Source organism: Oncorhynchus clarkii, chromosome 28 (genome assembly GCF_045791955.1).
Source record: "Oncorhynchus clarkii lewisi isolate Uvic-CL-2024 chromosome 28, UVic_Ocla_1.0, whole genome shotgun sequence".
Taxonomy (NCBI): Eukaryota; Metazoa; Chordata; class Actinopteri; order Salmoniformes; family Salmonidae; genus Oncorhynchus; species Oncorhynchus clarkii.
The window spans coordinates 4793951-4811617 of NC_092174.1; the positions used below are offsets into that span (position 1 = coordinate 4793951).

Sequence of the window (17667 nt, forward strand, 5' to 3'; positions counted from 1 at the left end):
GGTCCTCATGAGAGGCAGTGTCATCATAGTGCTTGATGGTTTTTGCGACTGCACTTGAAGAAACTTTCAAAGTTCTTGACATTTTCCAGATAGACTGACCTTCATGTCTTAAAGTAACGATGGACTGTTGTTTCTCTTTGCTTATTTGAGCTGTTCTTGCCATAATATGTCGTTGGTCTTTTACCAAATAGGGCCATCTTCTGTATACCACCGTTTGAGTCCATGACAACTGATTGGCTCAAAAGCAATAAGGAAAGAAATTCCACAGGCACACCTGTTAATTGAAATGCATTCCAGGTGCGACCTCATGAAGCTGCTTGAGAGAATTCCAAGAGTGTGCAAAGCTGTCAAAGGCAAAGGGTGGCTACTTTAAAGAATCGGTTTAACACTTTTTTTGAATACTACATGATTCCATATGTGCTATTTAATAGTTTTGATGTCATCACTATTATTCTACAATGTAGAAAATAGTAAAAATAAAGAAAAAACCTTGAATGAGTAGGTGTTCTAAAACTTTTGACCGGTAGTGTATGTAACAGTATAACTTTAAACCGTCCCCTCGCCCATACCCGGGCTCGAACCAGGGACCCTGGGCACACATCAACAACAGTCACCCACAAAGCATCATTACCCATCGCTCCACAAAACCGCTGCCCTTGCAGAGCAAGGGGAACCACTACTTCAAGGTCTCAGCGCAAGTGAGACATCGCCGATTGAAACACTATTTAGCGCGCACCACCGCTAACTAGCTAGCTATTTCACATCCGTTACATGTACATAGACTTGAAATCACTGGCCACTTTAATAAATGGAACACTAGTCACTTTAATAATGTTTTCATATCTTGCATGACTAATCTCATATGTATATACTGTATTCTATACTATTCTACTGTATCTTAGTCTATGCCGCTCTGACATTGCTCGTCCATATATTTATATATTCTTAATTCTATTCCTTTACTTAGATTTGTGTGTATTGGGTATATGTTGTGAAATGGTTAGATATTAATTGTTAGATATTACTGCACTGTCAGAGCAAGAAACACAATTTTGCTACACCCGTAATAACATCTGCTAAACACGTGTTTGTGAGCAATAAAATTTGATTTGACCTATGAAGGTGGATTGAAATGTGTTTAGAAATATCTGATTGCATGTGCTTTTTGGCTGTTCAGACTGCAGGAAAGAGATCAGATTAAATTCGGCTATATACAGAACACTTGTGTTACTTCAAACTGCCAGTGTGAACAAGGCTTTAGAGACTCATAGGGGCCAATAGACCATATAGGGAGGGACTGGATACATTTGAGTCACATTTATGTGCAATGTGTAAAATGTAATTGTCTACAGTGAATTCAACTTCTGTACATTTCAGAATGAGACCATTGCTTTACCTCCGTTTTGTAATAATTGTACAATTTTAGCATACTGAATTGCATCATACTGGAATCTGTGCATTTTGAGCTTCTGTTTGCAGCAGCAGGTGTGTTTAGCTCGCTGAAATAAATAAAGCCTACATTTTTCAATGATGCTCCACCCACAGGAAGTGCTACTTTCAACACACGCGACCTTCGATTCACTTCAAGTTACGTTTTCCAACAAGAACAAAGCATGGCGAATAAAGAGCCCGGTGTAAGTTGAAACCGTCATTTTTAAGCAGCTAGCGAATACAGTAGCTACATTATTTGGGCAATTAACTTGGTCTTGTGCAATATTGAACAAATGGAACGCCGTAGAAGCAACCATGTTAGCCAGCTATGCAACCTAGCATTAGCTTTTGAATGAGAATGATAGCTGACTTAACTAGCAAGATAGACAGTGGTTTGCGAGATAGACCATTCATAACTGAGACACCAATTCGTATAGATAGTAACTACATTATCCTGCAAGTATACTGCAAGCTCGAGTTTATCCGTTTGAGAATCTTTGCTAGTTAACGTTACCTACGTTAGTCCACACCCACTTGTTTTGTAATTTTCCATTATTACAGGATGAAGTTGAAGGTTGCCACGAAGATAACATGACACTAGTCTGATTAATCAGGCTGTAAAAAATCGTTACAGCCCGAGACGTGTGCGCAAAATCGTAAATGTTCCTTACAAGCCAGAGTGTTGCATAAAAGTACAGTATACTCTACTGGTTTGTCCTGCTGCTCGAAATTTGAGACAAAATATCCACAGTAAACTTGGTTCCAATAGTTTTTTGGCACCATTCATTTTTCCCCATATGTGATTTTAGAAACACTTCAAATTAGGTCTGGGTTTCGTGTAGGCTTACCTTAGCATGACCTTTTGATAACCGTGTAAATCTCTCTCGGTCAAGGTGATGTATTTACTCCCCCAAAATGAAACGCTAATGTGGCTATCATTAAAAATTACAAATGCCATGATATGGCTGAGACTGCCGAAACGAGCCAAATGTAAGAATCTCTATCTAATGTTAGTTAAATGTAGTAATGAATCATCAATTGGTTACATTTCTTTAAATAGACAATTCTGTGCACTGTCTTGTGCAAGTTTTAAATTGACACATTTAGCAAAGGTGTCAGCTAGAGATGACCTGCAGGGATTTGTAGTCTTGCATGAATTCTATGTTGATGCCAATTTAGCAGTTTTTTTTATCTGAAAGTAAATGGAGTCAAATATAAGGATGAAAGTCAGCTTGTCCGAGAGAGATTTACATGGTTATCAAAATGTCACGCCAGGGTAAGGCTACACAAATCACAGCCCTTATATTAAGTGTTTCTAAAATCCCTTATGGTGGAAAAACAATTGGAACCATTTCCCTGTTTGACCTCTAGGTTTTATGGGTATTATGTGGGGCTCTATTGTCAGTTCAAATCATGCACAAGACAGTTTACAGAATTGTCCATTTAAAGAGATTTGGCCAATATATTCACAACTACATTTAGCTGACATTAGATAGTTAATCCAGAGATTCTTCCCTTTGCCTCGATTCAGCAGTCTCATCCAGATCATGGCATATGTACATATTTGTTAGCCATATTAGCAGTCAATTAGCATTTCATTTTTAGAGGGGTAAATACAGGCAAATATATTACACGGTTGTCAAAACGTCACCCCAGGTGTGCTTACATGAAACACAGCCATTTCTAAAATTCCTGTATGGTGAATTTGAACCATTTCCCTGTTTGCCATCAAGGTTTTATTGGTATTATGACTCAAACTGTGGTATTCTATATGGTTTTACCAAGGTAAAATTAGTTTTATATTCTGCCCTGATTCCAGATATACCACTTTCATTGTCATTAATTGAATATCAAAGATAAAAACTTTACCCCTGTGCCTACCTCGGGTAAAGAATAACCTCTTGTGGAAAATGTTGTCAAATTTTGAGTAGCAAAAGGAAAAACCGTGCTAACGTTACCGGTATCGTAAGTTTAAATGTCATTCAACATTGTGGCTTGTAAGGAAAAGTTTGCACACAAATGATTAATCAGGCCATCATAACAATATCTACAGATTTTGCTAGTAGTAGATGTTACACAATTTATTTTGAAGTCTGCTCCACATGCTCTTAAAGTCCAGCTAGCTACCACTGTGACTGATGTAATCTCTGTCTGACTGTCCTGTAACTGCCATTGTTTGAGCTTTCTCTTTTCTCTCCCTCATTTTACAGGGTTTGCTAGGGCAGTTGAGGCAAATGGCTAGCAGAATGGGCTCTGGTCCAAGGGGTGCAGGTCTTGGGTTCAAGCTGCTTATAGGGGCAGGAGCACTTGCCTATGGAGTCAAGGAAGCCACATACACAGGTAAAGGACAAGACATACTATTAGAGCCTGACCAATTTATCGGTTAGTCTTTCACCGATGTCTATTTGTATCGATTATTCCACCGATCGTGCCGATATAATGAACAAATACGCCTGCAACTTAAATGCATTAATGTTCTAAAATGTTCAATGGTTGCCTGAAGAGGGTGCGCTACGTGAGCTGCTCATGGAATATCATTCAGTCCTGTGTTATAATGGGAGAAAGTATGGTGGTTTGATGTTGAGTGGCCTGCACTGCCAGAACATTTGAAATAATCTAAAGTACATTTCACCGAGGAAGCAGGCCTGTCCTTATCACGTCCTCACTTAGCTAGTTAACATTAACTGTCTAGTTAACCCTTGTAAATCTAGCCAGCTAGCTAGCAATCCTTTGCTGATGTGCTAACAGCTGTTAGCTAGTGCTGGGCTGGCGCATAAATGAACTCGTCTTTTGACTTAATACAAAAATAACACTTTCTGTCTGGGCTTGTCGGTTTAGTTAGCTTTCCGAAATATGCAATCTACAAAAAGCAAGACAGTTGGTGCAGTTCCTTTTAGTCCATGTGCTTGCCTTCATGATAAGGTTGTTGTAACTAGCCAGCTACTGTTGACGAACCCCATTCCATACGGCTTCAATGAAAACAAATGGGACTGATGCCAACAGTTGCTACAATCTGGGGTGTGAACTACGTTTCTATTCTAGCGTTGATTGACATGGTAATAGCCCGATGAGTATTGGGGGAAAGTTGAAAATACTGACCACTCTGACGCTGTACGTTAAATTGTGACGTGTCATGACGTAACGTACAGCATGCATAATGCAACTTATTCTGTCGTACAGCCTTTCTCCACCAGGTGTAGCGCTTCTCTCGCAGATTAAAAACAAGAAGGGGATAGTGATCGGGTAACGGGGGATACCTAGTCAATTGTACAACTGAATGCATTCGTTTTTTGCATCGAGACATCATGACTCTCAAAAGCCGCAACAGACGCTGTTTACTTCTGAGGATAACTTTAGCGCCACCCTAAAAACCTTATTCAAATTTGACACAAACCTTCAAATGGGTATGTAATGACATTAACTCTTTAGTGTTTTATTTACATTTTAGAGGTGATAAGTTGGACAGATCAGGTATAAAAAGCAGTTTGCCCACACAGCTTATCTCCCCCTATCACGCTGTAGGTTTCGCTTCCCCACCTGCCATTTTTAAAAAGACCAGACGGAGCTCATTTTCTTCAATCATGCAGAGACGGGCAGCATGACTGTCTCGTCATTGATTTTGCTGGAAAGGGTAGAGATTGTGGTACTCAACTGTGGTACTCAACTGTACTACAGTTGACCTGGAAGTATTATGTTTTTTGGGCGCTAATATAAGGTCAATTGTACGTTACAACGCGATGTACAAAAGTGCGTCAGCTAACTATAGCTTGCTAAATTAATATGCGTGTTATTAAAACCAGTGCAAGTGTTTGCCTGCATACATTTTTTTATTTATTAATCAGTGCATGAAATTTGCAGTTGAGAGATATATATATATATATATAACCAATACTTTTTGTATTGAGTAACAGTGTAATATTCATAGGGTTTGGATAAGTAATGAACCGCTAATTTATGAGAGCTCTCATTGAGAGCTCTCATTGCCATCAAGTGGAAACAAAGTCAAAATTGTCTATTGTAAAGTTGGATTCACTTAAGTTTAGGCATAAGGTTAGCACTGTCGTTAGGGTTATGTTTAAAATCAAATTTTAAGAAGAGACATATTTTTAAGTGGGCCGGGATTATGACTTTGTTTGTAACTAGTGATGACAGTGATTGTTTGCATGACCTTTGACTGTAGGAAAGCACTGTAGTAAATGTTCTCAATACAAATAGTGACGCTTAGTGCTAACATTATGAACTGCATGTTACTGCAATACATATTTCTGAACAGCACGTGTCAGCACACCTGCTTTTTTATTTGTGCTTTTGTTGCTTCAGGATGCTCACGTCTGCATAGCCCTTATTTATTCACTGTCCTAGACAAAGCGTGAACTCGTAGCTAAGAAGGTAAACTAAATAAGTGTTATTTTTGTATTGTTCAATTAAAGAAAGAAATGCATAAAATACAATCAAAATGTAAAATAAAAACGATAACCCTTAACAAAAACATAGTGATACGAACAAGACTTGATAGACACCGGTTGGCTTGTTTGTGTATTTTGAAGGAATCAGTTTATACAGTGCATTCTGAAAGTATTCAGACCCCTTCCACATTTTGTTACATTACAGCCTTATTCTAAAATTGATTACATTTATTTTTTTTCCATCAGTATACACACCACCATAATGGCAAAGCAACAACTGTTTAATACATTTGAAAACACTTTTTTTTTTCTTTTTTTTAAGATAAAAACGGATACCTTTTACATAAATATTCAGACCCTTTGCTATGAGACTGGAAATTGAGATTAGGTGCATCCTGTTGCCATTGATCACCCTTGAGATATTTTTACATGATTGGAGTCCACCTGTGTTAAATTCAATTGATTGGACCTGATTTCAAAATGCACACAACTGTCTATGTAAGGTTCCACAATTGACAGTGCATGTCAGAGCAAGAACCAAGCCATGAGGTCGCAGGAATTGTTCATAGAGCTCCGAGACAGGAATGTTGTTGAGGGACAGATCTGGGGAAGGACACAAATGTCTGCAGCTTTGAAGGTCCCCAAGAACAGTGGCTTACATCATTCTTAAATGGAAGAAGTTTGGAACCACCAAGACCTTTCCTAGAGCTGGCCGCCCGACCAAACTGAGCAATCGGGGGAGAAGGTCCTTGGTCAGGGAGGTGACCAAGAACCCAATGGTCACTCTGAAAGAGCTCCAGAGTTCCTCTTTAGAGATGGGAGAACCTTCCAGAAGGACAACCATCTCTGCAGCACTTCACCAATCAGGCCTTTATGGTAGTGGCCAGGCGGAAGTCACTCCTCAGTAAAAGGAAAGATGAACAGAGCAAAGTACAGCAAGATCCTTCATAAAAATAAAAAAAAGACCTGCTCCAAAGCGCTCAGGACCTCAGACTGGGGCGAAGGTTCACCTTCTAACAGGACTACGATCCAAAGCACACAGCCAAGACAACGCAGGAGTGACTTCGGGACAAGTCTCTGGATGTCCTTGAGCGGCCCAGCCAGAGCCCGGGCTTGTACCTGATCGAACATCCAAACCGACAGAGCATGAGAGAATCTGTAGAGAAGAATGGGAGAAACTCCTCCATATACAGGTGTGTGAAGCTTATAGCGTCATACCCAAGAAGATTTGAGGCTGTAATCACTGCCAAATGTGCTTCAACAAGGTACTGAGCAAAGGGTCTGAATACTTAGGTAAACGTGATATTAGACAATTCTATGTTCTTCCCAGCTACCTGAGGTTCTTCGTCTGCTGAGCAATATCTTTCTAGCATTGTATTTTTCGTGTGTGTATAGAGTACCATTCAAAAGTTTGGATGAACCTACTCATTCAAGAGGTTTTCTATATTTTTACCATTTTCTACATTGTAGATTAATGGTGAAGACATCACAACTATGAAATGACACATGTAATCATGTAGTAACCAAAAAAGTGTAAACAAATCAAAATATATTTTAGATTTGTCAAAGTAGCCACCCTTTGACAGCTTTGCACAGTCTTGGGATCCTCTCAACCAGCTTCACCTAGAATACTTTTCCAACAGTCTTGAAGGAGTTCCCACATGCTGGGCACTTGTTGGCTGCTTTTCCTTCACTCTGCTGTCCAACTCATCCCAAACCATCTCAATTTGGTTGGCGTCGGGGGATTGTGGAGGCCAGGTCATCTGATGTAGTACTCCATCACTTTCCTTCTTGATCAAATAGCCCTTACACTGCCTGGGGGTGTGTTGGGTCATTGTCCTGTTGAAAAACAAATGTATAGTCCCACTAAGCGCAAACCAAATGCAGCCTTCAGAATGCTGTGGTAGGCATGCTGGTTAAGTGTGCCTTGAATTTTAAATAAATCACAGACCGTGTCACCAGCGACGCACCATCACAGCTCCTCCATGCTTCATGGTGGGAACCACACATGCGGAGGTCACCCGTTCACCTACACTGCATCTCTCAAAGACATGGCAGTTGGAACCAAAAATCTCAAATTTGGACTCATCTGACCCAAGACATTTCCATTGCTTGTTTCGTCACCCAAGCAATTCTCTTATTATTGATGTCCTTTAGTAGTGGTTTCTTTGCTGCAATTCGACCATGACTGTTTCACGCAGTCTCCTCTGAAGTTGGCATTAAGATGTCTGTTATTTGAACTCTGTAGCAATTTTTGGCTGTAATCTGAGGCTGGTAACTCTAATGAACTTATCCTCTGCAGCAAAGGTAACTCTGGGTCTTCCTTTACTGTTAGGGTCCTCGCGAGGTCCAGTTTCATCATAGCGCTTGGTTTTTGCAAATGCACTTGACGAAACGTTAAGTCTTGACATGTTCCGGATTGACTGACCTTCTTTCTTAAAGTAATGGACTGTCATTTATCTTTGCTTTTTTTGAGCTGTTCTTGCCATAATATGGACTTTGCCCTATTTGGTAAAAGACCATCTTCTATATACCACCTTACCTTGTCACAACACAACTGATTGGCTCAAACGCATTAAGAAGGAAATAAATTCCATAAATTATCTTTTAAAAAGGCACACCTGTTAATTTAAATACATTCCAGGTGACTACCTCATGAAGCTGGTTGAGAGAAAGCGTAAAGCTGTCACGGTGGCTACTTTTGAAGAATCTCACACATAAAATATTTATATTTGTTCAACTTTTTTTGTTGTTGGTTACTACAGGATTCCATATGTGTTAATGGTTTTGATGTCTTCAATTCTACAATGTAGGAAATAAAGAAACCCTTGAATGAGTTGGTGTCTTAACTTTTTTGTGTATTGCGAGACCAGTTCTTTACATCCAATATGTTTTATGTAGTTATTTATATCCTGTTTTAGTCTGACAAAAAGGAACATTCTAACGGACGCTATTGACTGACAGTAAACATTTGTCTTGGGTGTTACTTTACTGGTAGCGTGATGCCTAATTTTAAATTTCAATCGACCCTGACACAGCCATGGCACGATAGCCACGAATACATGCAGTACTGATCATCCAGAGCGAGGAAAAACCAACCCTCTCCACCCATATTTTGTTTTTATTCCATGGTCGTTACTTTATCACCTCGGCTATTTTTTTTGTTTTAATTAGGGCAGAGTTTCAAGTTTTCATAACAATCGGTAATCAGCCTTTATGGACGCCGATTACATTACGAGGAGACCTGCTTGGCAGGCTGACCACCTGTTGTGGGTGCAGCATCAAAAGGACCTTCTGGCTGCAAGGAGCCAAAGTAAGTTTAATGGTAACTTATCTTAAACAATCTTCACATAACTAGTGGTTAACTACATGTGGTTGATATTACTAGGTTAACTAGCTTGTCCTGCGTTGCATATAATCAATGCGGTGCCTGTTAATTTATCATCGAATCACAGCCTACATCAACTTGATGATTTAACAAAAGCGTATTCTTGAAAAAAGCACCATCGTTGCAATGTACCTAACCATAAACATCAATGCGTTACTTAAAATCAATACACAAGTTTATATTTTTTTTAAACCAGCATAAAAATGTCACTACACCAGCAGTAATAGGTACCGCACACTTGAGTAAATATGGATCCAGATTGTCAGCGCCTAATGATTTCTTATAATCTATTGCAGATAAGACATCTTCTGACTTTGTGAAAATGTAAAAAACGGTTTACTGCTTTCCACATCAGCTAAAGGCTGAGGGGCTAAAAAATATACCAGTTGCCCATTTTTTCTTTCAAAAAGAAAACCAGCAGAAATAAAAATGCTTTTTAAAAACATCACAAATTTCAGCTCGGTCACTGAGCCCAGATTCCGATGTCTGTTTTTTTTTTTTGCCTAGTATCTCTGATATATGCAATAGAGCAGTGGTCACTGATGTCATTAGCAAATAACCCACTAGCTATATAGTTGTGAGGTGTATTTGTTAAGATAAGGTCTATTAATGTACATTTTGGGGGGTCTTTTGGATTAGGACTGGTAGGTATAGTTGAGTAAGATTTATTTAGTTACAAATGTCTTTTAATTTAAACAATGCTGGCATGAGCCAATCCAGATTGACATCTCTTATAATCAATCATTCAGAGTTTACAAAAGACATTAACTCAAGCAATTTGCTTAGTGCAGATACCAGAGCTGAGGGTGGGCGATAAGCTCCCACTAGCGTTAATAGTGCATTATGACCAAGGACCACGTTTAGAACTAAGCATTCATACTGTTTCAGAACAGAAGTTGAAATGGACTCAGGGACATCTAGATTGCATTTAACATATATGGAAATACCTCCTCTACCCACTCTGTCTGCTCTGTAGATATTGTAACCAGCTAACAGAACATCTGAGTCTGGAACAGAGACACAGAGCCAGGATTCAGATATAATCATGTCAGCATGTGATTGTGAGACCAGTATTTCAATCAAATCTAGCTTTTGGCTCAAGCTTCTAGCATTCAAATGAAAAATTCCTAGGCCACTATTTTGAGAGCTCATATCAGATGGAGCATTCAAGGTAATATTAGATGAGCGACACTTCCTTGTGTAACTACTGACAGGCCTGAGTTGGATGGAAATAAGATTACTTCTAACAATACCCCTCTGCCTGTGTTAACCTGCACGCCACACACTAGTAGAGACAACAACCCTGTTGACATTACCCATTCCTTATTCATTTTTAATATTGGGATTTAGTTTAATGTAAAAGGATGACACCAATCATTTTAGGATCTTATAGGCCTACTCCAATAGAGAATCTAGGCACATTTTATTTAGCTCTATAATTCTTTATCCTAGCCCTACAATAGATCTCTACCGATTTAAGTTTTATCTTAAAGCTAATCGTCTCATTCACATATGTGAACAAGTGCCGCACTACATAACAGCTTTTAAGTCATTAATATACCTGATCTCTACATTTAGCCATATGTCAAACAAACTACCTTGGTATTGCTAATGTACTACCTGTGCAATCCTCTTCAAATTTAATAAACAGCCAAAGAATGAAGGTCAGCCGACTGACGACACCGCTCGCGTGTCCGAGCGTTGCAAAATAAATGTAGAAATCTGTTATTCAATTCATGCTCGCGTACGCAAACGAGCGTGTTGCCAAGGGCTAAAATAGAAGTCAGTTGTATTTCTGACGCAGATCGCGCTGCAAGTCCTGCCTCTCCCATCTCATTGGTTTATAGAAGCAGGTACCCACGTGCCTTCTCCTCATTGGTTATACCCACGTGGGTGACAAAGACGACCGAGGTTAGTGGCGGTAATGCAACTAATCGCATTATAAAGTCAGGAAGGAGGAGATGACTAGAAACAACTCGGTTGACCGTTTTATGTGTGGATTAATTGTCGGATTAGAGGACCTTGTTATTTTACCTGAAATGCACAACTCAATGTTTATCCCAGGACAAATTTGCTAGCAACAGCAAGCTAGCTAAATGGGACAAATAAGCTAGCAAGTGTAAGCTAAATTGCCATACATGCTTAATGCTTTTCAACCCGCCCCCAAATGAATATAACTGGTTCAGATTATGTTTTGATATTTTAACCTGCGTGTCGTGATCGCATTTGGTGTGGGGGGAACAAAATACATTTATGCACTAGCGCAGCCGGTTTGGGTTACGGTTGCACATTTTGGGGATATTCAGAGGTGGAAACTTTCCATGGGAATTAACGGGAGTATTTGCAAATTAATATTAATACCATTTTAATCGTTTTTGCATGGGATATTAACCATATCATATGGAGACAGAAACATAAACCTTTTTCTTTAAGTAGACATCGGAAGTTTACATACACTTAGGTTGGAGTCATTAAAACAAGTTTTTCAACCACTACCCAAATTTCTTGTGAACAAACTATAGTTTTGGCAAGTCGGTTAGGACATCTACATTGTGCATGACACAAGTCATTTTTCACTTATTTCACTGTACACAATTCCAGTGGATCAGAAGTTTGCATACACTAAGTTGACTGCCTTTTAAACAGCTTGGAAAATTCCAGAAAATTATGTCACGGCTTTAAAAGCTTCTGATAGCCTAATTTACATAATTTGAGTCAATTGTAGGTGTACCTGTGTATGTATTTCAAGGCATACCTTCAAACGCAGTGCCTCTTTGCTTGACATCGTGGGTAAATCAAAAGAAATCAGCCAAGACCTCAAATAATTGTAGACCTCCAAGTCTGGTTCATCCTTGGGAGCAATTTCCAAATGCCTGAAGGTACCACGTTCATCTGTACAAACAATAGTACGCAAGTATAATCACCATGGGACCACGCAGCTGTCATATCGTCTCCTTGAGATGAACGTACTTTGATGCAAAAAGTGCATATTAATCCCAGAACAGCAAAGAACCTTGTGAGAATGCTGGAGGAAACGGGTACAAAAGTACCTATATCCACAGTAAAACGAGTCCAATATCAACATAACCAAAAAGGCAGCTAAGCAAGGAAGAAGCCACTGCTCCAAAACCACCATAAAAAAGCCAGACTACGGTTTGCAAATGCACATGGGGAGAAAGATCGTTCTTCTTGGAGAATTGTCTGATGAAACAAAAATAGAAATGTTTGGCCATAATGCCCATCATCATGTTTGGAGGAAAAAGTGTGAGGCTTGCAAGACAAGGAACACCATCTCAACCATGAAGCACGGGGGTGGCAGCATCATGTTGTGGCGTTGCTTTGCTGCAGGAGCGACTGGTGCACTTCACAAAATAGAACATTTGTGGGCAGAACTGAAAAAGCATATGCGAGCAAGGAGGCCTTCAAACCTGACTCAGTTACACCAGCTCTGTTCGGAGGAATGGGCCACAATTCACCCAACTTTGAAAGGCTACCTGACACTTTTGACCCAAGTTAAACAATTTAAAGGCAATGATACCAAATGCTAATTGAGTGTATGTAAACTTCTGACCCACTGAGAATGTCTGAAAGAAATAAGCTGAAATGAATCATTCGCTCTAATGTTATTCTTACATTTCACATTCTTAAAATAAAGTGTTGATCCTAACTGACCTAAGACGGGGCATTTTTACTAGGATTAACTGTCAGGAATTGTGAGAAACTGAGTTTAAATGTATTTGGCAAAGGTGTATGTAAACTTCTGACTTCAACTGGAGTTACAAATGTATTTAAATCCTTCCAATAGGAATACAATTTTGTTACGAATTGAACGTTAAATGAGTTGACTTCACATCGGATGATTTCACTGAACAAAAGGGAATATTGAATGATCCATTCCATCTCCTAAAAATGTTTTCAACATACATCTGTAAAATTATAGTCCTTTGGTTGTCTTCCCCTCAGGTTTCCATGTCTTCTCCCTGGACCTCCTCAATGTCCACCTCTTGAACATCAGACTGAGGCCTCATCTTCACTGTCACTTTCCAAACTGATTGATGATGGCTCGTTGTCAGGCTCAAAGCCTCAAATTTGCCCGGATGGCCACCAATTTTTCAACCCTTGTTGGTCAGCTGGTTGCGTGCTTTGGTGTGTGTGTGCTCAAATGAGGACCAGTTGCGCTCTGAGGCGGCTGATGTTGGTGGGATTTGGAGGATGGAGGCCACGGGAAAGAGCCTCAGATCCACAAAGTCCCTTCCACCAGGTGGCTGATGAGATATGTTGGCACGACTGCCATATTGCATCCCAAAGCCCTTGCTTGGATGTGCACTTCGCCAGACTGCCAAGAACCTTGCCGCGAGACATGGTAGTGATGACGCCATAGGCCTTGTTGATCTCCGCACCAGACAGGATGCTCTTGCCAGCGTACTTGGGGTCCAACATGTACGCTGAGGCATGTATGGGCTTCAGGCAGAAGTCTTCATGCTTTTGATGCATTTCAGAACTGCAGTTTCCTCTGCTTGGGGCAACAGTGAAGTGGGCAGGGCAGTACGGATTTCTTCTCTTACATCTGCAAGCAGAGTCTGAACATCAGAGGATGGCATTGGCTCCCTCAATCTGTGCAATGGCTACTGCTATAGGTTTCAGGCTGCTTACCACACTCTCCTTAAATACATCATCCAGGAAGATCCTCTTGGTGGGGCTGTCCATATCGGCAGACTGTGATATGGCCATTTCTTGGAGAGACTCCTTCCCCTCCAGGAGACTGTCAAACATGACAACACCACCCCAACAGGTGTTGCTGGGCAGCTTCAATGTAGTGCTCTTATTCTTCTCACTTTGCTTGGTGAGGTAGATTTCTGCTATAACTTGATGACCCTTCACATACCTAACCATTTCCTTGGCTCTCTAGTAGAGTGTGTCCATGAGCACCACAGCCAATGGGTGTGATGTGAGGGTTGTCCTCCAATTTAGACCAATCAGCCTTCATGTTCTCAGCATTTTCTGTCACCAGTGCAAATACCTTCTATGGTCAAGGTCATTGATGGCGGCATTCAGCTCATCTGCAAAGTAGAGACCGGTGTGTCTTCTTCCTTGTGTCTGTGCTCTTGTAGAATACTGGTTGAGGGGTGGAGAGGTAGTGTAATTATTCCTTGCCCACAAACAAACATTTGACCACCCATCAGAGATGATTACAATACAGTCTGACCTTCAAGTGAAGGTCAAGCAACTCGGCATCCAGCGAATTAGTAGATAAAGCATATCTGGTTTGAGGTGTGTATGCTAGGCGAAGAACATTGAGTAATCTCTTCCAATATACATTGCCTTTGAGCATCAGGCGAACCAGTTGCATACACAGCTCAAGCAAAACATTCATCAGCATTTCTGACTACGTTCCTCCATTGAGTCAAACGTCTGATTCCAGGAGGACCATGAGCTGTTGCTATCTATAAGGTGTAGAGGAACTTTTTGTCAGAGGCTGCTTGTTGTGAGCGTTAAAAGACAGTCAATCAACGAAACAGCGGGCAAATCATTGGTACACAATGATGTCATGACTTGTCTTCAAATCGGTTTCTTTCAGTCAATACGTCCTGCGAAATGGCCCATCAGGTTTGATTGTGTTACAAACAAACCAGTTGATTGCAGTGAAACCAAACATGACTGGAAAAGTCACGTTCTGTATGGGTTATTTGCCTGGAATGTGTTGTCGAAAATGGAATGTGACGGAATTCACGGAATTGAGGATTCTACTGTGAAGGGGGAGAGAATGAGAGAAGATTGAGTCACAGGTCTGCCAGCAGTCACGCGCATTTCACATGAGAGCTAGCTGCGTTCCTTTGCTTTTCTGAAGACAAAGAAATTCTCCGGTTGGAATATTATTGAAGTTATGTTATAAACATCCTAAATATTGATTCCATACATCGTTTTATCATACCGTAGTGTCTTTTAAGGGAGTCCACGGTAGTTGTAATTTTCCACTCGTGTTTTTTCCATTTTATTACTGTAATCCATTCCTGTTTAAGGCCTCAACCTCCCTCAGTAGCCAGGCAATAGATCCAGCTTTTTTTAACTGCTCACTTATGCTTGTAAGCAATGCTTTATCTTCTGGGGACGCAGTTATAAAGACAGCGGCTTCCTTTCAGTTTCACTCGCAGAGCTCGAGGAAAGGTCTTGTTCTCTTCGATGTATCTGATTCTTTTCGAGCATATCAAAATGCTGATCAATAAATAAAGGTTCTCTATATTATCCAGAATGTTTGTTTCAGTTATCATCAAATCCTCCATTTTTATGATTAATTCATGGGACAATCTGTGCCTACCACGCTACCACGTCATCAACTCTCAATCGTCTTGAGACTTCTCCTTAGCAGCAGATTCATTTAAATGGTTGTAAAACGAGTTCTCTAATCTCAAATATTTGGTCACATGATTAATTTTGTGTATGGTTTCCTAGAAAAAAGGGTTGGCTCAATTTACCATGCTCTTCCCAAATCAAAGTTATGTGCCTATAGTTAAAACGTGATAGCTGCAAGACCAAGTTTAGCCTCTCACTTCAATGCTCAAAGTTGTTGCGTAAATCAACCGTATATTGCTATTTTATTTAACTAGGCATGTCCGTTAAACAAATTCTTATTTACAATGACTGCCTACACCGGCCAAACCTGGACGAAGCTGGGCCAATTGTGTGCTACCCTATGGGACTCGCGATCACAGCCGGTTGTGATACAGCCTGGAATCGAACCAAGGTGTCTGTAGTGATGCATCAAGTACTGTGTTGCAGTGCCTTAGACCGCTGCGTCACTCGGGAGCCCGTGCTGACTCATTTTTTTTTTATGGTTAATGGACTACCTTTTTAGCTGGGATAGCTTTGTAAATTAAAGGAGAATTGGGGGAGGTTGACCTTACTGCTTGACAGACTAGAGACAACACTGCGCTACAAGGACCCAAGGGCTCTTTCTCAATTCGTCTTAACTCAATTCCTATCTCCTTTACTCACCACCACCTCATACATTGGTGGAAAGGTTCAAAAGTAGTCATTGGATGTTCTCACGTGCGACTTAGAGATCGGACAAGAGTAGAGGAAAGCGCAGTGTTGTCTGTTTGTCAAACAGTACGGCCCCCTCCCCCTAATCAACCTTAATTCACACTGCTATCCCGGGGAGTTGTCAGACATTTTCTATTAACGCTATTGTATCGGTGGTCATTACCATGGGATGCAAATAACCCCTGGATCATGTTTTGAAGCGTCATTGCTAAACTGTACTGCAACTGGTTTTAAATGAGTTGTTCCTTTTCTCCTCAGTGGAAGGTGGTCAGAGGGCCATCATCTTCAACAGGATTGGTGGGATGCAGATGGACACGGTACTCGCTGAGGGGCTCCACATTAGGTAGATGTCCTTCGTTATCACTCACCTTTTTGACCTTGACTGGCAGGGCAGTGCGTTGTCGTGTTCATTAGGCTCATGATGGAGGAAAACTGCAATAGGGAGGGACTACCTGCACATGTCCAATAAGAAACTAATGTTCGTTTTCCTTTTGCGAAATGTTTTGTTTTCGGTTGTGTGCTCTAATGAACACGAACGACCCTGAACTGTTTTCACAGCGGGGGATGAGGGTGATCCATGTCTTTGGTGGACTGTTTAAACAAGGCTATATTCATTGTCCTCACCCTACATTCTTGTTGACAGGATACCATGGTTCCAGTACCCTGTCATCTATGACATAAGGGCGAGACCAAGAAAGATATCGTCCCTAACCGGAAGCAAAGGTGACTTGGTTGGACATGTGTTTCTGAACATTTAATCCTGATCAAAATTATCCTTTGTCTTGGGATCAAATAAAACCTCTTGTTGCATATGAGATGCTGTTTAGTTTATGGAACACATCTAGGAACAAACTGTACCTTTTTTACCCCAATTATTTTTTTTTTGTGATTTGATTGACTCCACAACAGCACTTCAGTCAGTGGCCTGGGCCATTCTAAACTGTTGTATATTTGTGGAGAATGACATTCACCAAAACTAGATCCACATTTACTGAATTGTAACAAGGTCCATTATTCCTGCTGTTGCTATTGCAACACACTGATTCCATGGCAGGATGGATTTAATGGATTGATTTTTTAAATTATTGCTGTTCGTACAGAATGTATTCAGAACATTATCTTGCCTCCTGGCTGCAGTGAGACGAGTGGAAAAATATTGGATAAAGAACATTCATTATTTTCATAGAGAAGGAAAGAAAGACTGGCAAACAGTGAAAGGACCACTGATATTTACAGCCATTTTAGCCTAGTGGTTAAGAGCGTTTAACCAATTACCAAAAGGTTGATTGTTTGAATCCCTGAGCCGGCAGGATGGACAATCTGCTGTTCTGCCTTAGAGCAATGCAGTTAACCCCCAAAAACAACTGCACCCCGGGTGCGGATGACATGGACGTTGATTAA

The 17667-nt window shown here is 40.5% G+C and overlaps 1 protein-coding gene across 2 annotated transcripts in view; it reads left to right on the forward strand.

The window, feature by feature from the left end:
* Positions 1 to 1523: 1523 nt before the first annotated feature.
* Positions 1524 to 17667, forward strand: part of LOC139386904 (prohibitin 2a) — a 36491-nt gene continuing 20347 nt past the window's right edge. Inside the window, exons 1-4 of one of the 2 annotated variants that reach the window (XM_071132779.1) lie at positions 1524 to 1634; positions 3642 to 3771; positions 16525 to 16609; positions 16910 to 16989. In XM_071132779.1, the coding sequence (XP_070988880.1) occupies positions 1614 to 1634; positions 3642 to 3771; positions 16525 to 16609; positions 16910 to 16989 (316 nt within the window). In that variant the 5' untranslated portion in view covers positions 1524 to 1613. The remainder of the gene's footprint in view (positions 1635 to 3641; positions 3772 to 16524; positions 16610 to 16909; positions 16990 to 17667) is intronic. The other variant, XM_071132778.1, reaches the window with a different exon arrangement.